Here is a 20,997-nt window from a genome sequence, read left to right on the forward strand (position 1 = left end):
ATTTTTACAGATTCTGACAACAAAGGCGTGAATTCTGGTCGCTTGGTTGCTTGCATAACCACTTTGTTCTTGTTCAGCAAAATCAGGCCTCAGCTAATGGTCAAACATGCCATGACCATGCAGCCATACCTCACCACTAAATGTAGTGTAAGTAGAGAAAACTAGAGTATCAGCCTTATTTTTTCCCCAGATAATTAAGCATAGAAATTAATGGCTATTTTGCATGCTTAACAAAATTGAAGGTAGGAAAAGGGAAATAAAGTTGTGTTTCTGTTTCCTGAACATCCTACCTTCTGAAGGTAGTAGGTCATTTTAATGGTCTGTGTCACGTCTAAGATGCTGTTCCTCACCTTCTCCTCTACATTTTACAGCCAAATGAAACTGAAATGTTTACTGCCTCTTTTTCTGTTAAAGACTGAAAACCACTTTTTCACCTGTTATAAAATCGTTTCTTAAACTTGTTTTGTTTTCCAGTCACAGTGTTAAAAGTAGTTAAGATTTAATACATGAATATTAAGCCTAAAGGCTTAATCTATGATTCCTTGAGACGTATAGCAAATATATCAGAATGAAAATGTCCTGCTCTGTCCTTTAGCATTTTACCTCTTCCTACCATCATTTCCACTTATGCAGCTCTGTTTTTTGTGTCTCTCTATAAGACAGTTTAGTTCACAAAAATGTTATGGAGTTATAATGGTAAACCAAACACTCCATTAAAATGTCCCTCTGCCTCTGACATATTGTGGGGCTTTCTGCCATTTTGATTAGCACAGTGGGCTCGGTGAAGGTTGGAACAAATCCCTGATCTGGCAGAAGGAGCAGGGCAGATCATGCAGCCACGGCTAAAGGAACATGGCTGAGTAGGTGGCAGTACTCCCATCATAATAGGTCAGTTGCCCACAGAAAGACAGATTTTTGAGAGTCTTGTTATCAGATGAGCTTGTAGGTATATCCAAACATTTTCTGTGTTTAGCTTTGAATCATTCTCTAGGCACATCTACAACTGACTTTTCAAGCTGCTTCCAATCAAACAGTATAGGAAACAGGTATCCGATTATACCCCTGATTACACTTGCTACAACATCCCTTTAGCGGTTTATATACATTTTATACTTACATAGGTTGAAATGAATTGTAGAATTAGTTCACCACGGTCAGCTTGAATATGTAAATAGTTTGATAATAGTATATGAAAATTATCCTATAATGTTAAATGAGCCTGAGTTGTCCAGAAAAAAGTCATTTTTTACCAGGGTGTATATTTAATATATAAAGTATTTTCCATAGATTCCTCACTTACAACACGTATATAGTCATGATTATGCAAATTAATAATAATTTTAATTGTAATTTCTACATTAGTGGACATAATTATCTATTTTGTCTAAGTAACATTCAGCCGTAACACAACTTTGTTGCTGATACCTGTTGCCAGATGTTTTGTTCTCTAGCATGTGTCAGAAAGTGTTCTGCAAATTTGCTGTAAATAAATAAAAAAATAAATAAAGTTGTCAAGACCAAAAGTTGGTAAGTTTTCAGGCCTGTTCATAGCCTTTATGAAAGGTAAAGTTCTGCTTCAACAGATTTTTTTTCCAGAGGTTCCATAAAAAACAGGAACTAGGTTTCATAAAAATTAGTAATGTAATATCAAATCTAAACAATATAGCTCTAAATAATATAAATAGCATTCGAAATCTTCACTAAATACCTCAGTCATATCTTATGTAGGATCTGTGATTTTTCACTGTCAGTTCATATCAATAATACTTGTTTAATAGGTAACATAGCCAGAAATATTAAATGCTCTAAATACTTCTTTTTCAGACTCAGAATGATTTCATGGTGATCTGCAATGTTGCAAAAATCTTAGAGCTTGTAGTGCCACTAATGGAGCACCCAAGTGAGACCTTCCTTGCCACTATTGAGGAAGACCTCATGAAACTCATCATCAAATATGGCATGACGGTAAGCTTTTAATTGCTGCTACTCAGTTGTTGATTCAATTTCACATTCCAAATTGCATGGTTTTGATTTAAAGAGGGTCTTTCTTCATTACAAAGTTGCTTATGCTGGTCATGGGACTTATGAGCCACGAAAAAGGCAATGTTCTTGGTTTACTGGAGTTTGTGTATGTTGTTGCTATATTTTAACAATTATGAGTTTGGGCAGTTTTTCAGAGCAGTCTAGGAAATAGATTGTTAGAGAGTTTGTTTTAATTCTGTATTGTTCTATAGAACCCTCCATTTTAAGTTCTAAGTATGTAATTCATTTGTTCTTTCGTGCTCCTAGGTTGTTCAGCATTGTGTGAGCTGTCTTGGGGCTGTTGTGAACAAGGTCACCCAGAACTATAAGTTTGTGTGGGCCTGTTTTAATAGATACTATGGTAAGTAAAGTCATAACATGTAATTTTCACTTTTCAGTTTTGGCTACAACTCTTAGGAGTGAACCATATTTAAACACTGTGGTTAAAACTTTTATCTTACTGTAGGTGCACTTTCGAAATTAAAAAGTCAACACCAAGAAGACCCCAACAGTACAATACTTACTGCCAATAAACCAGCACTCCTTAGATCACTTTTCACTGTTGGCGCACTGTGTCGGCATTTTGATTTTGATCAGGAAGATTTTAAGGGTAACAGTAAGGTAAAAAAAAACAAACTTCTATTTATTCTCCAAGTCTTACATATATTGAATATTAGAGTTTTATTTGAAAGCACTGTATTCCTAGCTGTTCAAAGCTATATTTTTTCAAAATGTATGCAGTAATGTTTTGAGGTTTGTAAGTATGTGCAAAGTCCGTGCAGGAAGACTGTTTCTCCTTTTCTTTTTAATAATTATGTTTTTGAAAGAGATAAAAACATGTTTCATATTAAGTATTATTCTTGCTTTAATTTGCTTAGGTTAACATTAAGGATAAAGTACTTGAACTGCTGATGTATTTTACAAAGCATTCAGATGAAGAAGTACAGACAAAAGCCATTATTGGCCTGGGTAAGAAATATTAATAGTTTTTATTATTTTGCTATACAAAACATCTATGCATTCTAGCAGGAATTCATGTATTTCTATAGTGGCAAGGGAATTTGTGGAAAAACAAACTTCAATACATGTTTTATTTGAGAAATTGCTAGAGAAATGTAGTCAAAAGGATGCTGGTTGTTTACATCTGCAGCAGAATAGATGCTTTTGACAGAGAAAAGTTTTATGATTTGTGTCCAAGTCTTAAAAAGCAGCTGATTTCCAAAGTAATGGAGATGTTACTTTTTTCCCCACAAGCAGGTATGTTGTATCTCCAAATCTTGTTTTTCAGTCCACAAGACATGGTTAAAGAATAACTAGAAAAAGTTCTGGAAAAATCTTGAGCATTTTAAGCGTAGGGCCAGATCTTCCACAGGAGAACTCTTGTAGTTTGTACCAGCTATGAGGGCTTATTTTGTACAGCTGTGTGAATTCACTAGGCTCTGAGATGATGCCATAGCCTAACTATCACTTTTTATTTTAGTATTTTGTCTGTATTTCAATCTTAAATTCTCTGTCTGCAGGCATTAGTATGGTATGTCAGTGACTTGCAATACTCCATGGGCTGCCATTGAGTGTGGTCTTTTATCTCATTCATCCTCTGCTCCAGGACAGAAACTGTACTTGTGAGAGAACCTTGTTTGGGTAGATAGACCTTGGTTTCTGGAAGACTTCAGTTCATTATTAAGGCTTAGTCTAAAGAAAGTTCTCTCTCATGCATGTGAGCTTGCTGTCACCTAACTGTGAGCTATAGTTTCACTATGGTCAATAATTTGCCTCCTTATGCTTCTGTGTTGGTGGCTTTTTCGATGGCTAGGAAGGACTCTGAGGATAGGGACTAAGGTGCACACACTTCCATAGTTCAGTCCAATTTAATTGTCGTCTTCTGGATATTCCTTGTAGGACAGGGGCTGCCATGCTAACCACACACGATTGCTTTTCTCATGGATGCTGACAACATTGCATTAGCCAAAAATGTTGCTAAATTGCAGACTGAAGTATAATCAATTCAGAGAAGGGGTATAAGTGTGGGTGGCTATCAGTAGGCTTTTTCAGACCTTTTTCTCTCTGCCTTTAAGTACCTCAGTCTTCTTTTTAATTAAACCTCAAACAACTGTTTTAAGTGACTTACTGATCTCACCTACATCCTGGTTCCATTTTGGGGTTAGCTGTTGTATGCATGGAGATGTAGACAGTGGAAAAGTTCTACCTTATATCCTGGTAATCAAGTCGTCAAATCACTCAACATGTGTGTGCAATAAGAGGAAAAAGAGTAGCAAGCTATTTCAACATTTATACACAGTAAATGTGTCACGTGAAGAATGTGTACTTTTCTATGAGTAATTATTAGTGTGTCCTTTCGGTAATGACAGTTAACAGTTTTAGTCTTTGCTTTGGGATGTGTCACCCCTGTTGAGGGATTAAGTTTAATCATAAGTCTTTTGGGGCCTGTTTATAGTTCTTTTCCCAATGTGTACCTGCAAGGCAGGTCAAGTATATAATATTTAGGTAGTGAATTTAGCTAAATCTAAGTTTCTAACAGGTAGTGTCTTATTAATGCCAATTTCAGTGCTCACTCTTAACAGAGAGAAGTATGAAGAGAATTAGTGTGACTGCAGCTCCAAGATGTGAAGTCAGTCCTTAAAAAAACACAGCAGATGCCTTTTCTTTTTTTTTTTTTTTTTTTTTTTTTTTTTATCTCCTGTGGGAGATTCTTATGCCAAATAAGATTTCTCCCTGCTTACTGGGGATGGAATATAAGAATTTCCCTGCAAATCCTGGTATATGAATTACAAACTCATATAAGCAAGTGAATGAAGAACGGATTATGGGTCATTCCACATACATGCACATGCTTTTGTGTTTTTTGTTTTTGTTTTTTTTTTCCAAATTAACCTTAGAAATAGATTGAACTTGCTCAGAGGTGGTCAAGTTATAAACATCATTATACATTTGTACAGAGTACACAATTATACTGTGTAATTCAGAGATCATCATCATTCCTTTTTTTTTCCTCTTTCTCCTTCACATCCCCTACCTTCTGTCCATTCCTTGTTTTTAGACTGAAATGAGGTCAGTCACACTTAAGTCTTGCCTTGGACTCAGACATTGCCTACGCTGTATTCTCTGCACAGGGCCGTTTTTAAAAATCTGGCTTGTTATACCCTGTGTTACAGCTATTTTTATACATTGTGTATTTTTTTCTCACATTTTTTTTTCTGCCATTTGTCTTTATATGTTTTCCATTTGTTCGTTCAAAATATTATTTTCTTGTGGACATAAAAAAGATATTTAATGGCTCCTTTATTTGGAACAGTCAAAAAACAAACTGACTAGTAAAACTTGTAAATAAAAATTTGTAAATAAAATAAACTAGTAAAAATGACTAGTTTAAATTGGGAAATATTTCTGTTACTGTTTTTTGTGATACAGCAAGAAAGTTTGTTAGCAGTAGTCCATAGACTCACAGAATGGTTTGGGTTGGAAGGAACCTTAAAGACAGTTCCAACCCCCTGCCATGGGCAGGGACACCTCCCACTGGCTCAAAGCCCCATCCAACCTGGCCTTGAGCACTGCTTCACAGCTTCTCTGGGCAACTTGTCCCAGTGCCTCACCTCCCTCATAAGTAAAAAAATTCTTTCTTATATCTGATCTAAACTTACCTTCTTTTAATTTAAAGCCATAACTGTTTGTCCTGTCACTGTGCTCCACGATGAAGACTCCCCCCAAGGCTTTCTGTAGGTCCCCTGTACATCTACAGTCATGATCTAAAATGGTATACATTGTCACTAATTTAGATTACAGTTTTAATGAAATAAAGACTTCTCTGAGTAAGAATAACCAGTTATTTGTCAAGGGTAAAGCTGCAGCTAAAACCAGTTTTATAGTATGTATCTTACACCAGATGTAGTTTTGGGAGTACGTCAGATAGTTTTCAAGAGACCTTAATAGGTGTATGAGTGATGACAGCAGGAAGTATAAATTTTATTTTACTGTGTTCACAATGTTATTTTAAGTTGTTTTTTTGTTTGTTTGGTTTTTTTTAATTCTTGTGATATTTATGAAATTTTCCGTATCTGATTTGCCTTTGTATGAATAGCTCTTAACAGTTTTGGCACAATGTTTTTATATAAATGTAACAAGAACAACAGGTTATTTTTAGTAATTTTCCTCACTTTATCTTCTAATCCTAATCATTCAGATGCAGGCCACTACGCTGATTGTGCTTCCAGACCTGTATAACTCCTCTTACAGGAGCTGTCCTGGGTCAGCACCCTGTCTTATCAAGAGTATTGGTGTTGCAGCTGATAGAACTCCTTACAGGTTTTGGATGGTGTCCATATGAGAAAATAATTCTGTTTGGACTAGAAAAAGCTATGTTGCCATAGGAATCGGAAGGCTAAAAGTTTCATACCTGTATTTTGAAGCAAACTTAAACAGAAATACAATTTCTAGATGATGATAATGTGAAATATTTCCTCTTTTTTTCCCCCTTAGGATTTGCATTTATACAACACCCAAGCTTAATGTTTGAACAGGAAGTAAAGACCCTGTACAACAGCATTCTTTCAGATAAGAACTGTTCGGTAAACTTAAAAATCCAGGTGTTAAAAAACCTCCAGACCTACTTGCAGGAGGAGGATACACGTATGCAGCAGGCAGACAGAGACTGTAAGTGTTGAGTTCTTCGTGCTTATGAGGCATGCAAAATCTAACTTTCTTGCATACAATGACCATACATATGAACAGAGTCACTCAAGATAGTTATCTACGTATAATATTGTATACAAAGTATCCTGGAAGAATTTTCAAAACTCCTGTGCATAAATAAATTAAAATGAAATTGACATGTAGTTTATTATTAACATTCAAGATGTGTAAATCCTGGAATATGTCACTGCTGTAATGATGATAGTAATACTTTTCATGAAAATCTCTAGGGTGAATTTTCAGATACAAAATAACAAATAATACAGATTTTTTTTTTAAATGAAAAACTTTTTAAGGAACAAGAGTTTAATTTAGCTTGTATCTCTTCAGTTTTCTTGAATAGTATTTACCATCAGATTGTTACACGTTTTATGAGATCATAAAACCCATTCTAAGACTGCTGAAATGTGTACAGATAGTAAAGCTTTAAGATCAGTATGTATCAATTAATGGCAAAGTAAATGATTATACTGTGGTGAGTGTGCTATTGCTTTTGTCTATTTTACAGGGAAAAAAGTAGCAAAACAGGAAGACCTGAAAGAAATGGGTGATATTTCCTCAGGGATGAGTAGTTCCATCATGCAGCTGTATCTCAAACAGGTCCTTGAGGCTTTCTTTCATACCCAGTCCAATGTACGCCACTTTGCTCTAAATGTCATTGCACTGACATTAAACCAGGGTCTCATCCATCCTGTTCAGGTACGGCAGGCCTCTCTGATGGGAAGGGAGGGTTGTTATTTTCAGAGATTTTTATGCTTGCTAGATAAGTTTCCAGTTTTTCTCTTCCTATTCTGTTAAAGTAAGTTCTTATCGTGGCAAGGGGCCTTTACAGAAAACATACTTTGAAATATGTTCTATGTTGATTAGCCAGTGAGATTCCAAGCATCATATTTTCTTGTCTTTGGATCAAGCTACAGGAATCCAGACAGTGCCTGTAGAGTACTTACAAGTACACATATTACTATTCTGTTAAAAGAATAAATTTCAGGTGTATGCCAGGCCTTTTTCTTCCTTTGATTCTGCATACTGGAAATTGTGTCATCTTGCTTCCACCTCAATACCCATATCCGCCAGCATCAGAACTGTCTCCAGACATCATCTCCATTACTCTTACATAATATTTTCTCTAATTATTTTTAATGCTGCAGCCATCATGCATGTTCAGTCATAAGTGTTTTTTTAATGTTATTTTTTAGAGTTTGAGAGAAATTGGAATACTGCCTCAAACCTTGCACAACTTCTGTTATTATTTGTAGTGCTGTCTCTCTTGTATTATTTGCTTGCAAGAAGTAGTGAGGTGATCAAATTGCACAGCTTCCTATTTTAATTTCTGCAGTAGTCAGAATACAAGAACAGTGTGATGGAAGAATAAACGCTGAGAAAGAGGTAGTAGTACAATGACTCTGAATAATCATTTCGTTTGTTTTTCAAGTGTGTGCCATACTTAATTGCTATGGGCACAGATCCAGAGCCCTCTATGCGAAACAAAGCCGACCAGCAGTTGGTGGAAATAGACAAAAAATATGCCGGGTTCATTCACGTAAGTAATTCTAATTTAAAATTCTACAGAATTTAAAATTCTACAGAATACCATTTGTTGATGGTTTAACACTTGAATATGCCTCAGGTGCAGAAAAATAATATAATGTAACAAATAAGCAATAGCAATAAGCAGTTATAAAGAAGATCCCAACTCTTTCCCCTACTCACAGGTTTCTCTTATTAGAAACATAAAGTAATAGTATATAATCATTTGAAGCATCTCTTCTAGTCTAAAATTTTCTTTAATTTATAAGTCACGATGTTATCCACATTGGATAGTACATACAAGTATTTATTTGGTAAAAGATAAGGACAGCTGTTTCATGTTCAGCAGCTGCTTACCTTTATCAGCAGATTAAGGAAGAGAACTCCTTGTTCACAGTAGAGATCCTTAGTGTACATGCATTAGAATTTTAGGATATTGAGGCTTTATGAATTGTAATCTGAACAGAAGGAGCATAGGAAGGTGTTTAGAACTGGGGGATCTTGCTAAAGGAAAATATGAGGGTTAAATGAGGACTTAGGGAGTTATCGCCTCGTGCCATTAGTTCTGCTTAAGAAGTGAAACTGAGCTGCAGAATGCTTACCTTACTTTGGAAGATCCCATTCTTGGTTCAGTGTATGTACTAATTATGGAAGTTCCCAAATCTGCTTGTATTCCACTGAGATTGGGACATTGTACTGTTCATGGTATACAAACACATACCTAATTCAATAGGTGAAGACTAGCAGAGGAGATGTGTTCAGCAGGCAGCTCAGATTTAAGACAATGTATACATGAGAAGGTAACTAGGATGAAAAGAAGCAGAGATGTTATGTGGGGAGTTGGATATGCAGTCTACCTAAAAACTCAGTCTGTTCTGAAACTAGAACAGCAGCCTTGAAGCAAGTAAAATCAGCTGAAAATTCTATCATATATGCAAAAAACACCTTATTTTCTTTCAGTTCATTTGCACTAATACGAACTCAGTATTGATTTCACTACAGCCATATGTAGTAGGTAAAAGATTCTCTTCATGTATGAACATTTCAGTATTTTTGAAAGTCATTTATATAGGAATAACCGGCTGCAGTTGGGAAACAGACTAGCTGTATGGTTCTGACATAGAATGAATGGTGAAAGATTGCAAGACATTTTGATCTCTGCTACAAATACTGATTTAGTGTTTGCCAGCTCAAAAGGGAGTAGTATGTAGTAGTATGTAGTGCATGTTGGAATGATAAACTTAGACGAGCACCACTGACAAGGAAATAAGCTAGGAGATGTGTTACTGGTTTCTGTTAACAGGCATATATTTTATTTCCCTCTGCAAAAAAAAATGTTTGTAAATTTCAGTTTTACTGCTTGAAAGCAATTGTTTAAATAAACACTTTTCCATTTCAGATGAAAGCAGTGGCTGGTATGAAGATGTCTTACCAGGTACAACAGGCAATCAATACCTGTCCAAAGGATCCTGTAAGAGGTTTTAGACATGATGAATCATCCAGTGCATTGTGTTCACACCTCTACTCAATGATTCGGGGGAACCGTCAACACAGACGAGCATTTTTAATTTCTTTACTCAACCTCTTTGATGATACCGCAGTAAGCATCAACTTTCCTTCACCTAAAAAATAAAAAAAAAAAAAATCAAATACAGCATTGCAAGCCTTAATTCTCTTTTCATAGTGTATTTTCATTATATAATTTTTGATAACAGTATTTCCTTACTGTGTTTTGATTTGCTTTGTAATATGTGCTATTTACCTATATAGTAGAACGCATTTGTTACTGTTGCATCATTCTATATCTTTCTATACCCAGTTTGGATTGATCAAAAATAATGTATCTTCAGGTATGGCTAAATCTTGCAAGTAGTCTTTAGAGTTCTGTGGGGTATATCTAGAATAAAATTGGTGATAATGTTTTTTGCTCCAGACTGTTAAGAACACAGGACAAATGTATAAATCTAATGTATTTATATTTATAATCTAATGTATGTATATTTATATGTACACTTACATAATTTTTTCTTTAATTCCAGAAAACAGAGGTGAATATGCTCTTGTACATAGCAGACAATCTAGCCTGTTTTCCTTATCAAACACAAGAAGAGCCACTGTTTATAATGCATCATATAGATATTACACTATCAGTTTCTGGTAGCAACCTACTACAGTCATTTAAAGAGGTATGTGCCTTTACATTTTAATATATTTGTTGCAGTGGCAACATAAGCTTTTCTGTGCTCTGGTCAATTTCTCAATGACAGCAGTACTATTATTATGATATAGACAAGCAGCATTACTTTGTAACTAGTAGTTAAAAAACAAACAACACTTTTCTGTTCTGGCCTGGATCTTCCAAGATGTTAATTAAAAACATTCCTTACATTGCTGCTTATGTTATTAACAAAGAATGCAGAATTTTAAGATACTAACACTAAAAACCCATCATTCCCTAGTATTTCTGAATAATAAAAAAAAATCATGAACCTGGAAATTCCGAACCTGGAATCATCATTAAATACTTATTTACTGTGGTTGTTTTAATAATAATCCAGTTTGCTGTTTAACTTCTGTTGTCAAGTAGCTGCTGGCATTTTCATGTGTGTCACCTTTACATTGTTTACTTCAAGACAAGCATATATACTTGATTTCATAAGGTGGCATATAAGAACCCCATTCATGCTGTAGTATCTGTTGTTATGGCAATACGTAACACTTTAAGAAGAAGGCCTCTGTTTCTCAGAGATTTCCGCATTTCTATTTCCTTGTCAACATTTACTGTTAAAGGTTAAAGCTGTTAGGAAGCAAATCCATTTCAAGAATTTGCAGTCTGATTACTAAGTACAAGTTGGTGTTGATGCCTGCAAAGTACACTGCTTTGAGTTCTCATCCCCAACAAAGCTGATTTTTAATCTGCTAAAAAAAGACAGTACATTCTTCAGATTGGGCACCATTGTGTAGCACCCTACACAGCGAGGATGAGATCCTGACTGGGACATCTTAAAGTTCTGTGTTATGGAAGATCATTGTAGGTGCAGTGATAATACAAGTGTGAAATTCTGCAGCTCTATAAGTAGTGGAACTGATTATTAGTAACTCTGTGTATGTGTTTGGAGTTTTCCTGGTCAGCAGTAGGTAATATCACAGAATTTTAGCAGAGGTGAAAAAACAGCTTGGACTAGTCTGTACCAAAATACATATGTAATGCACACAAATGATACCCAGGTGACAGAAAATGGAATTTTCTTACCAATTTATTATAATGGCAAAGTAGAGAGCCTTCAAAGGCCTTTTTCTGGCACTGCTAACAAACTTGAGTAGTCTTTCAAGACTGCTGTGGAGTGCTTGTTGCTTCACTTACTTCTGTTTAACCCACTTTGCAAAAAATGTGGTCTTTGGATGAGCTTTTTTGTGGAGGAGATATGTGGGGAATTGAGCACCTTTTTGCCATAAATAATTCCAATCTTAGAATATTTAGTTATGAATTCATAATACTGTTCATGGAATTCTTGCTGATTTCAGCCAATGATGATTTTGGAAAGGTGTTTTAGAAATATGCACGATGCTATTTTATGCTAATTTTGGAATGTCTGTTAATTTCTCTCTCTCACAGTCTATGGTGAAAGACAAAAAAAAGGAAAGAAAGCCTTTATCAGATGAGGAGACTGAGAGTGACAGTAACAGTGGTAGTGAAAGTGAAAGTGAAGAGGAAGCTTCTAAGCCTCGGAGGTTACGGAAAAGAGTAGATTCTGATTCAGATTCTGATGAAGAAAATGATATAAATGCTGTGATGAAATGTTTACCAGAAAATTCAGCTCCTTTAATTGAATTTGCAAATGTCTCCCAAGGCATATTACTACTTTTGATGCTGAAACAGCATTTAAAGAACCTCTGTGGATTCTCTGACAGGTAAAGATACTTATAGTCTTATCTTGTCATCTCATGAGTTCATTGGAAGGATTAAGTTTGGCCATGTTTTGTTTTGCTTTAATGATTGTAACTAGTTGTTTTAAACAACATATTTGTATAAGAGAAAAAACATAAATGTAAGATGTTAAATGCAATGAAACAAACTTTGAGTTAGAAAAAGCAGTGATTTTCTTTTCAGGATGTCTATTGTATATGAAATGATGAAAATATGACTGCTTATTGAATATTTTGAATATTTTAAAAGCTTTTCCTTGAAATGGTGATTATTTCCATGAAATCCTTGAACAAGCTCTTCTCTCTTGTTTTGTATAAACAGTAAAATTCAGAAATATTCTCCATCTGAATCTGCAAAAGTTTATGATAAAACTATAAACAGGAAGACAGGAGTGCATTTCCATCCAAAACAAACTCTGGATTTTCTGCGGAGCGATATGGCTAATTCCAAGATCACTGAAGAAGTGAAGAGGAGTATAGTAAAACAGTACTTAGATGTAAGTAAAACTGCTGCAGAATATCTAAAACTCTTCTAAAAACTAACACAAGACAAACTTGAAAGCAGATGCTCAACAAATCAAATGAGGATTTCAAAATGCTGTGTTCCTGGTATTCAGTATTTTGATAATTCACAACTTCCTTTTGGGATATCTAGCAGGATTATCTTTCAAAGTCTTGTAATAAATGTAAACACAACAAAAATAATTTCAAGTAAAGGATATTCATCTTTACAAAATATTTTCTAATTTTTGGCATCCATTCTGTATACCTTTCCTTCATAATTTGTTCCCTTTAATCCTGCCTACTTCCATCAGAGGGCCATAGACTAGATCTAGTGGATTTAGTTTTTCTTTTTATTCTTTTTTTTTTTTTTTTTGGCAATTCTTTAAAACATTAACTGGAGAAAACTTTCAAACTATGGAATAGAGAAAGCTTTAGAAATATAGTAGAAAATGAGAGGAAAGTACGTAGAACAAGATATGTGAATTGTTCAAGTTGTCTGCCATTCATTTTACTGTCTCTTTATCTTTCCTTTTTTATTATTATAGTGTCATATAAATGTTTATTTTGAAAGTTACAATATGGACTGATCTGGTTTGTGATTTGTTCTTTTTTTTTTTTTTTTTTTGTTTGGTTTGTTTTTTTAGTTCAAGCTCCTTATGGAACATTTGGATCCCGATGAAGAAGAAGAAGATGGAGAGGTGTCAGCTAGCACAAATGCTCGGAACAAAGCAATTACCTCGCTGCTTGGAGGAGGCAGCCCTAAAAACAATGCAGCTGAGACAGAGGACGATGAAAGTGATGGGGAGGATAGAGGAGGAGGCACTTCAGGGGTGAGGCGGAGGAGGAGTCAACGTATTTCGCAGCGTATTACGTAAAATGATTTTTATGTGCTTATAAATGTCAGTCTATTATATTAAATGTACACCAAGTAATGTAATCCACATGAAAGAAAGCATTTTGTAGATAGAGATTCTCTACTTAACCGTTTATACAACTTTTGTAGAAAGTTTAACAGAAAAGACAATAAAAAAAAAAAAACAAACTAGAAAATGAGATTTATCCAGTATAAAAAGTTATTAATTTTCCTTTGGAATGTACTGTGTGTTATCCTTTTTATTGTTGCCAAGTTTTTATGTAGCTTTATGATTCATGTGTATATATAATTTTATATATCAATAAGAGATAAAGACACGGGTACAAATTAAGAGTATGTGGTTTTACAAGGATATGTTAACCCCTTGGCGCTGGCGGTCGCGGTGCGTCTCATTGCCGGCAATGGAATGTGTGCCGGGAAATCCCAACTCCCGGCGTCAAGGGATTAAAAGCAATAAAAGCAATAATTTCACTAAAGTTCTTTTGTGTAACACTTGGTCTTTTTTCCCCCCAATGTTTTAGTCATTGAGAAGGTCAAAACGAAATTCAGACTCTACGGAGTTGGCTTCACAGATGAATGAAAGTGTTGATGTCATGGATGTCATCGCTATTTGCTGTCCAAAGTACAAAGACCGACCACAAATTGCAAGAGTAGTACAGAAAACCAGCAATGGCTTCAGTGTTCAGTGGATGGCAGGCTCCTACAGTGGCTCCTGGACTGAGGCTAAGCGCCGTGATGGCCGCAAACTGGTGCCTTGGGTAGACACTATTAAAGAGTCAGACATTATTTACAAAAAAATTGCTCTAACGAGTGCTAATAAGCTGACTAATAAAGTTGTTCAGACTTTACGATCGCTGTATGCCGCCAAGGATGGAACTTCCAGCTAATGAATTTGTACATGCAGCCAAATTTACAGGAATTGAAATAACAGAAAAACTTGAAATATCAACTTTCTGGCAAAAAAAAAAAAAAAAAATCAGTTAAATGAAGAGTAAGAATGGAACCTGGGACGCAGGAAAAAAGAAGGAAATGTTTGGTAAACATTTTTGTGGGAGCTTCCTTCGCTGTTGTGCAGCAGAAACTTCTCAGTTCATTTTTACTCCCACTGTATTATAGTTTAACAAAAATTGTTTATATCTTGAAAAAAACTTTCTGTTTAAAAAAAATAAACAAGTGAATGTTGGAAATTAGTCTGTTAATGTTCTTAATAAAGTGTTCTTGGAGTTTAACCTAGCAGCGGATGGCTTTCTTTAGCTTAGCCCAGTTTCCAGGGAAGCATTGTTTTTTCCAGGCTGTAAAATGGCAGAATCTCCTGGATATATAATTTATTCTGTTGAAGAAAAAAGAGGAAAAAAAAAAAAAAAAAAAAAGCATGCAGTATCTATGACCTATCTGCAGGAGGAGTTTTTGTAAATGTAGATTTTGATGTATTAGGTCACCCTGAAATAATACAAGAAAAGGGATCCCCAGCAAATCTGGTGGAACAAATACTGCAATAAATTTTTTTACTTCTCTTTGTTACTTGTCTGTTTCCATTTGAATTTCTTATTGTAAAGATCTGTTTAAATCCATTTATATTATTTTGCAGTCTTTTATGTAAAATTTACTATATCAGTGGTTTTCAAAACAAGACATAAGATATTGTTTATACAGTTTGTATAGGCTGACTTCTGAATAATTGGTATCTTTTTATTTTTATCCCTTAAAGGGTGTAAACACAAGTTAACTCCAGGGTTTTATTGTATCCTGCAATATTTAGTATTAACTATATGATTTAGCACTGTGCCAAACACATTTTCAAGAGTACATTTTGATATAAAAAGAAACTATAGTTTATTCCTTGTATGCTTCAATTTCTTTCTAATGCTGTCCAAATGGTAATTTATGATAGTTTAAATTTTGGGAAATCTGAATGACTATTCTGCTTGGGCTAACTGGCCATGTATGCATTTCTCTGGGTTAATATGTAGAAGTTCTTGTCAAGAGGAGATAGCTACCAGTATCTGAGGAGTGAATGGGTATGAATCTGAGTCATTATGCTACATTCCTTCACAAATGAATTTTTTTAAAAAATGTTTGTATATTAGACTATTTTTTTTACTAATTGAAAGATGTTTTCACATTTTGTAAATTGAAAAAATGCTATTGAAAGCTTTCAGAAGCATTAGCTTCGATTGTATTGCCACAAGCCTTTCATAAGCAGTTTGACTTTCTAGATAGCAACAAAAGCAGCAGATTTGCAAACAAAAAATCTAAAACATCTAACTTTCTAAGGGAGTATTAAACCCTGCTGTGTTTTCAAATGTATTTATCTAAAACAGATGTTCCTCGATAAGTAAATCTTTCTTTATGTTTATTTTCTATTACAAACTTAATTTATGATAGGACATTGCTTTTAAGAAACTAGCATGCAGAACTCTAATATGTTATTCAATTTGTGAGGAATAGTAACAGTATCCCAAAATATTATTGTGTACAGAAATAACATTAAACTGAAATGATTAATAACTCCTCAGAATCTAGTTAGTAATTGTTCCTATGGGAAATGCCTTTTTGCTGTTTCACCACTGGAATTTTTCTGAACGGAAATACTTTAACACCTTTTTGTCTTCACTATTGATGTTTTCTTCACTGTACAAAAGGCACATCTCAGGCTAAGATAAGAATTGATAAAATAGGGAGAAGTAGAAAAAGTAGAAATCACCCCTGCAGCTCTGGGTGTAGAACATTTTTGTAGCAAATTAAACACTGTATTTCTCAGGACCAGGAGCAGCTTTTATAGTAGGAATTTCATGTATTCACTTTGAAAATAGCGGGGTTGTTTGACTTGTCACAAGTTATTAGTAGAAAGGTGAAAATACTTTGCAAGGGAAAACTCCCAAATTATAAAAACAAGAATTTCACATAGAGATGCAATCTCAAATGAAGCTATATCACTAGCCTGTTAGACATTTCTGATGCTATTTGTATTAAAGCATCATATTTTTAATAGGTATTACAAACATTTCTGTGTTCATAAAACATTTTTTCCTGATAATGTTGCTTTCCCAATAGCAAAGAGTTGTGTGTGTGTGTGTGTGTGTTTTTTATTATTATTTTTATCACTTTGTTTGGTATTTATTAGACTAAAATTATAAGAAAAATTATAATTAATTGTCTAAAATTGTCTTAGTTGAGAGGATTTGGACTATTACAATATTGTGTGGTATGCCAAAGGGCATATATGCTCCTTGATGGGATCTGTTGACTATAATATAATACAGACTTATAAAACTAATTATAGATAATTAAATAAATAAGATTCTCACTAGTTAAGAGTTGAATTTTCCCCTTCTGTACTATCCATAATAAGACTTAGTGTTGTTTTGCCTACCACAAGCATTCAGATTTCTTGCCATGAAAGAAAAAGGCAGCAGGGTTAGTTTTGGGGAAGCAAATCACTGTGTGTAGTGCGGGCTGATGGTTTTCAGCAGCACAGAACAGCCCCAGGCTGCAGCTGAAATCAGGGCCGCACTCAGCCTCTGAGCTGCAGCCATGGGCTGACCAACATGAACCATGTTACTGGCAACATCATGTACCGAGATAAGGGTTTTTTTTACTTTAATTAAAAAAAAAAAAAAAAAAAAAAAAGGGTGGGCTGGGGGGAGGGAAGTGCTGCAGTGCAGTAATTGATACAATAACAGGATTTTACTCCTTTGTTTTAACATAGCTTTGTAGTATTTTTTAACTGTATGGCTATAGATTTTTACATACATAACAATTACTGAATTTTTTATTCTTCCCGATTTCTCCCTTTTAATACAAGTGCTGTACAAGAAACCTTGTTGTGGTAGTTTGCATAACAAAGGGATATTGTCAAGCTTTTAGAATTAACACCAGCCATATTGTACTTTTAAGAAAGCATGGATACTTCCACAATCTAAATAAGAATGAGATAGTTATTTTTAATCTTCCACCTCAGTACTGTAAAATTCCAGAAAAATTCTTAAATATTTTCATTATCTGCAGCTATAAAAGATCACAATAGTTTTTGACAAAACTTTAATTACAAATAAGTATTTTTTTAAATGATTCAGTAATGCCCTTTTGTATTTTTCTGAGGTTGCTTCTATCCAGGACTGATGTATAAAGGGCAGTACTCAGCATAAGTATTGTAGAGAGGTGTGGCCATTAAAAAGTTATTCACAATTTCAAAATCTGAGTCAAACCTTAGCATTTGTCTTGCCGTTGTGATGTTGCTAGTGAGAACATTGTTAATGTAGTATAATTTGGTTGATTTGGTTGTGCTGAACATTAGTTATAACGTTAAATACCTTGTAGCACTGCAATAGTTCCTAAATGTATTTGTGGCTCATGAGAAAAAGTTTGTAATCGAGTCTGACTTGTCTGGTGCTAGTTAAACAGTAGCCTAATCAGCAAGCGTTAACGTTCAGATTAATTAATGGATCAGTCCCGTTGATCCTTGCTGTAACGCTAATAGATTTTTAACTCCAAGCCCCACACAGGTATCGAGGGAGTTGACTGAATGCTCCTGAGTTGTGTGCTAGTAATAGGGCTCCAGGCACAAGTCCTGTAGCTTAGCTGGCTCCCGCTGACCGAGGAGCCGCACCAAAATCGTGCAAGCGTCTCCAAACCCCTCGAATTTGTCATTAAAGTACTGCGTTGTAATGGGTAAGTGAGTTCCTAATGTAAGTGGTGAGTTTTTAGATTTCATGGTTCCTTGGCTTAATATTAAAGTGTTACTGTTATATGCAAATAAATTCATAGTATTTTCATATTTCATTTATTTAAAATAAATGTTTTAAAAGTTCAGTTTGGACCCTTGCACGATGACATTTACAAGTCTTTGTCATGAAATGCACATACACTTCATCGATCCCTTCCTCACTGTGCTCATAATGCTCAGATTATGCCTAGGGCGCATCAGGAAACCATTTTTGTATTCTGAGAGTATTCTTGCCATTCTTTCTTCAGTCCATCAGACACATCTACATCGTTCCTAATTCCTACGTGATTCAGACGTGCTCTTTCCCACTTGGTTTTGGAGTTGTATTAGGAAGGGATAGTTGTCGTTGGCATTCAAGTAATTACACACTGAGCTGTGAAATGTTTCTCTCAAACATCCACAAAAACCCTTAGCCTGTGGGTTAGTTCTGGGGGGATTGAAGGGGAAACTGGATCCTGTGGGGAACAGCACGAGCTCAGGCAAACACACACCAGCTTAGTGGGTGTACAAGCCAGCAGCATCCATGTTAGCAATCATCTCTCCAGGCCAGGGGAGATCTACAACACCAGAGTTGCCCCCATTACTGTCTGTGACACAGAGGGGCAAGTATTTCCCAGTCTTTCAGTGACTATTTAAAGAGACTTTTTGTTTTCATTGAGCTTTTCTGCATAACCGTACTTAGCAAAGCTGTGTTGAAAGGCTCATTTTTTTTGTTGTTGTTTTGAAGACAGAGATCCTGGTGCCTAAATGCTGTGGTGGTGATGCAGCTGATCTCAGCCCACCACCCCACCAGCAGGCTGACTACTGAAGGGTAACACCTCTGCTTCTGCAGTGTAACATCTTTTGGAAATGGTACTCCTGAACACTAAACCACATCAAATGGGGCAATCCTTCAGCTGCCATTTCTGGATATAAACTTTGTTCCTCCCTTCCTCCAATCATCCTTTCATTATTATTATTATTTAACGTGAATCAGCTCATTTGCAATGCACTTCCTCATTTCCCTTCACCCAAAACAGCTTCTCAGTTTGTTTTACCTTCTCCTTTCTGGCAATGCTCTGTCCAACACAGAAAGTTAAAGAATTCATTTTTGAGAGACCATGCAGGGGATCATCTGTTTCTTCCTCATTTTTTTTTCTCTACCACAGCCTGAAGACTTACACTTCCTTTGTACTGCAGCCTTCTTTCTATGGAAGGAAATGTTTATTTTCTACAGAAAGAAACGTTTTACTTGTTTAGTTCTCTTGCTACAGTTCATGCTAATGCAGAGTAATACAGAACCTGAATTGCACTTAAATTCCTACAAGCCAGCAGCACGTGCGTGGATTTGTGCTTCCAGGTTCAACTACCTGTGCTGTGAACACAGGCAAACACTGTGTAATGATTCCTTGAGAAAAGCTATTTGTTTCGGATTCATGAGAAAACTTTTTTTCATTCTGAATACTTCTGCATGGAGATGGATTTTCAGGTTCAAGGTCAGCCTCGAACATAACCTGTCTGATGTATCCCTGCAGTTCTGAACAGGGATGCTTCATTTCCAAGTACAAATCTGCAGTTCAGATTCATGTAACACCAAGTTCTCTGTGATTTTGATCACCCTTCATCAGTTCTTTTTAGTTGCTGCCCAAATGTGCTGGTTAGGAAAAAATGCACATTTTCTAGCAATGTAACAGCTGTTACATGTTTATTTTTTTTTTTATATACAATTCTCACCAGCACAGTTGCAGGTTGTAAAACTCAGAATTTTAACCCCAAATTATTTTAGAAATTAGTTTATCAAAATCTACATCTGTGGTGTTTTGATTATATGTTATATCATGTGTTCGATTAATTTTTACAGGTTTCTGGAAAACCATAAATGTATTCCTTATATAATTTATTCCTCCAGAAGGTGTACGCGCTACATTCTCCAGTAAAGGTGGTATTTTAAAGCTAAAATACTACAAGAAATAGGGAAGATTATTTCCTGATCTAGAAATCAACTTTCTTTTGATGGTACTGCTGTACCTGAGGGAGGATTCCTTTCCATCCCATCACAGCCAGACCAGCCATGGTTCTGGCATGTAGAGCCTTCTGTGTACCCTCCTTTTGCTTGGCCACTTATGACTACTTCTAGTTGCTCCATGGCTGGCAGTCATTTTTCCTGTCTTCAGTTGGAAATGATGCCTAAGAAACCCACTTGAGCAGGCCACTTCTTAAGTGTCATATTGAATATCTTTATGGGTGCAGATAGCTGACCATCACAAGTCATGTGTTTCTTCTAAAAGATCCTTTTTAACTCTGAGTATTTTGTGAACCTACCTTCCTTCTATTTCTTGCATCTTTATGCATCAGAAAAACTATTCTGTGATTTTATCTTATTTGAAGATATTTCGACAGAGGATCAGATTAATTCGCTGATGCCTTACATAAAGCTGTGCTATGTTCCTTTTCTTTCTCTCTCTCCCTCCCTCCCCCCCCCTTTTTCTTTATTACAAATTGTAGTCAGACTTCATCTTCTGTACCTATTGCAGTGCCAAGTACAATTTTTTTGATTGTTTTGAATCCCGTGTATGATCTTGCTGCACACCTGAACACTTCCTGTTCCATCTTCAGAAGGTATGAGCATGACTTCGAGGAGAAAAGAAGCACAATATCCATTTAACTTTCCTTGTATATTCCTCATGAAAGATTCCTACTTCTCTTTTTTTTTTGCTATGACAGCGTTTTT

General features: G+C 35.4%; 1 protein-coding gene across 8 annotated transcripts in view; it reads left to right on the top strand.

The window, feature by feature from the left end:
• Positions 1-15,397, top strand: part of NIPBL (NIPBL cohesin loading factor) — a 163,652-nt gene extending 148,255 nt beyond the window's left edge. For 7 of the 8 annotated variants that reach the window (XM_038170865.2, XM_038170867.2, XM_038170868.2 and 4 more), the window contains 14 exons: positions 11-147; positions 1,825-1,965; positions 2,290-2,383; positions 2,489-2,643; positions 2,901-2,991; positions 6,517-6,690; positions 7,238-7,428; positions 8,162-8,269; positions 9,656-9,856; positions 10,296-10,442; positions 11,873-12,168; positions 12,506-12,680; positions 13,332-13,517; positions 14,083-15,397. In XM_038170865.2, the coding sequence (XP_038026793.1) occupies positions 11-147; positions 1,825-1,965; positions 2,290-2,383; positions 2,489-2,643; positions 2,901-2,991; positions 6,517-6,690; positions 7,238-7,428; positions 8,162-8,269; positions 9,656-9,856; positions 10,296-10,442; positions 11,873-12,168; positions 12,506-12,680; positions 13,332-13,517; positions 14,083-14,448 (2,462 nt within the window). In that variant the 3' untranslated portion in view covers positions 14,449-15,397. Of the gene's footprint in view, positions 1-10; positions 148-1,824; positions 1,966-2,289; positions 2,384-2,488; positions 2,644-2,900; positions 2,992-6,516; positions 6,691-7,237; positions 7,429-8,161; positions 8,270-9,655; positions 9,857-10,295; positions 10,443-11,872; positions 12,169-12,505; positions 12,681-13,331; positions 13,559-14,082 lie in introns of all 8 variants that reach the window. The other variant, XM_038170866.2, reaches the window with a different exon arrangement.
• The last annotated feature ends 5,600 nt before the right edge of the window (positions 15,398-20,997 follow it).

The sequence above is a fragment of the Anas platyrhynchos genome, chromosome Z (assembly GCF_047663525.1).
Source record: "Anas platyrhynchos isolate ZD024472 breed Pekin duck chromosome Z, IASCAAS_PekinDuck_T2T, whole genome shotgun sequence".
Classification (NCBI taxonomy): Eukaryota; Metazoa; Chordata; class Aves; order Anseriformes; family Anatidae; genus Anas; species Anas platyrhynchos.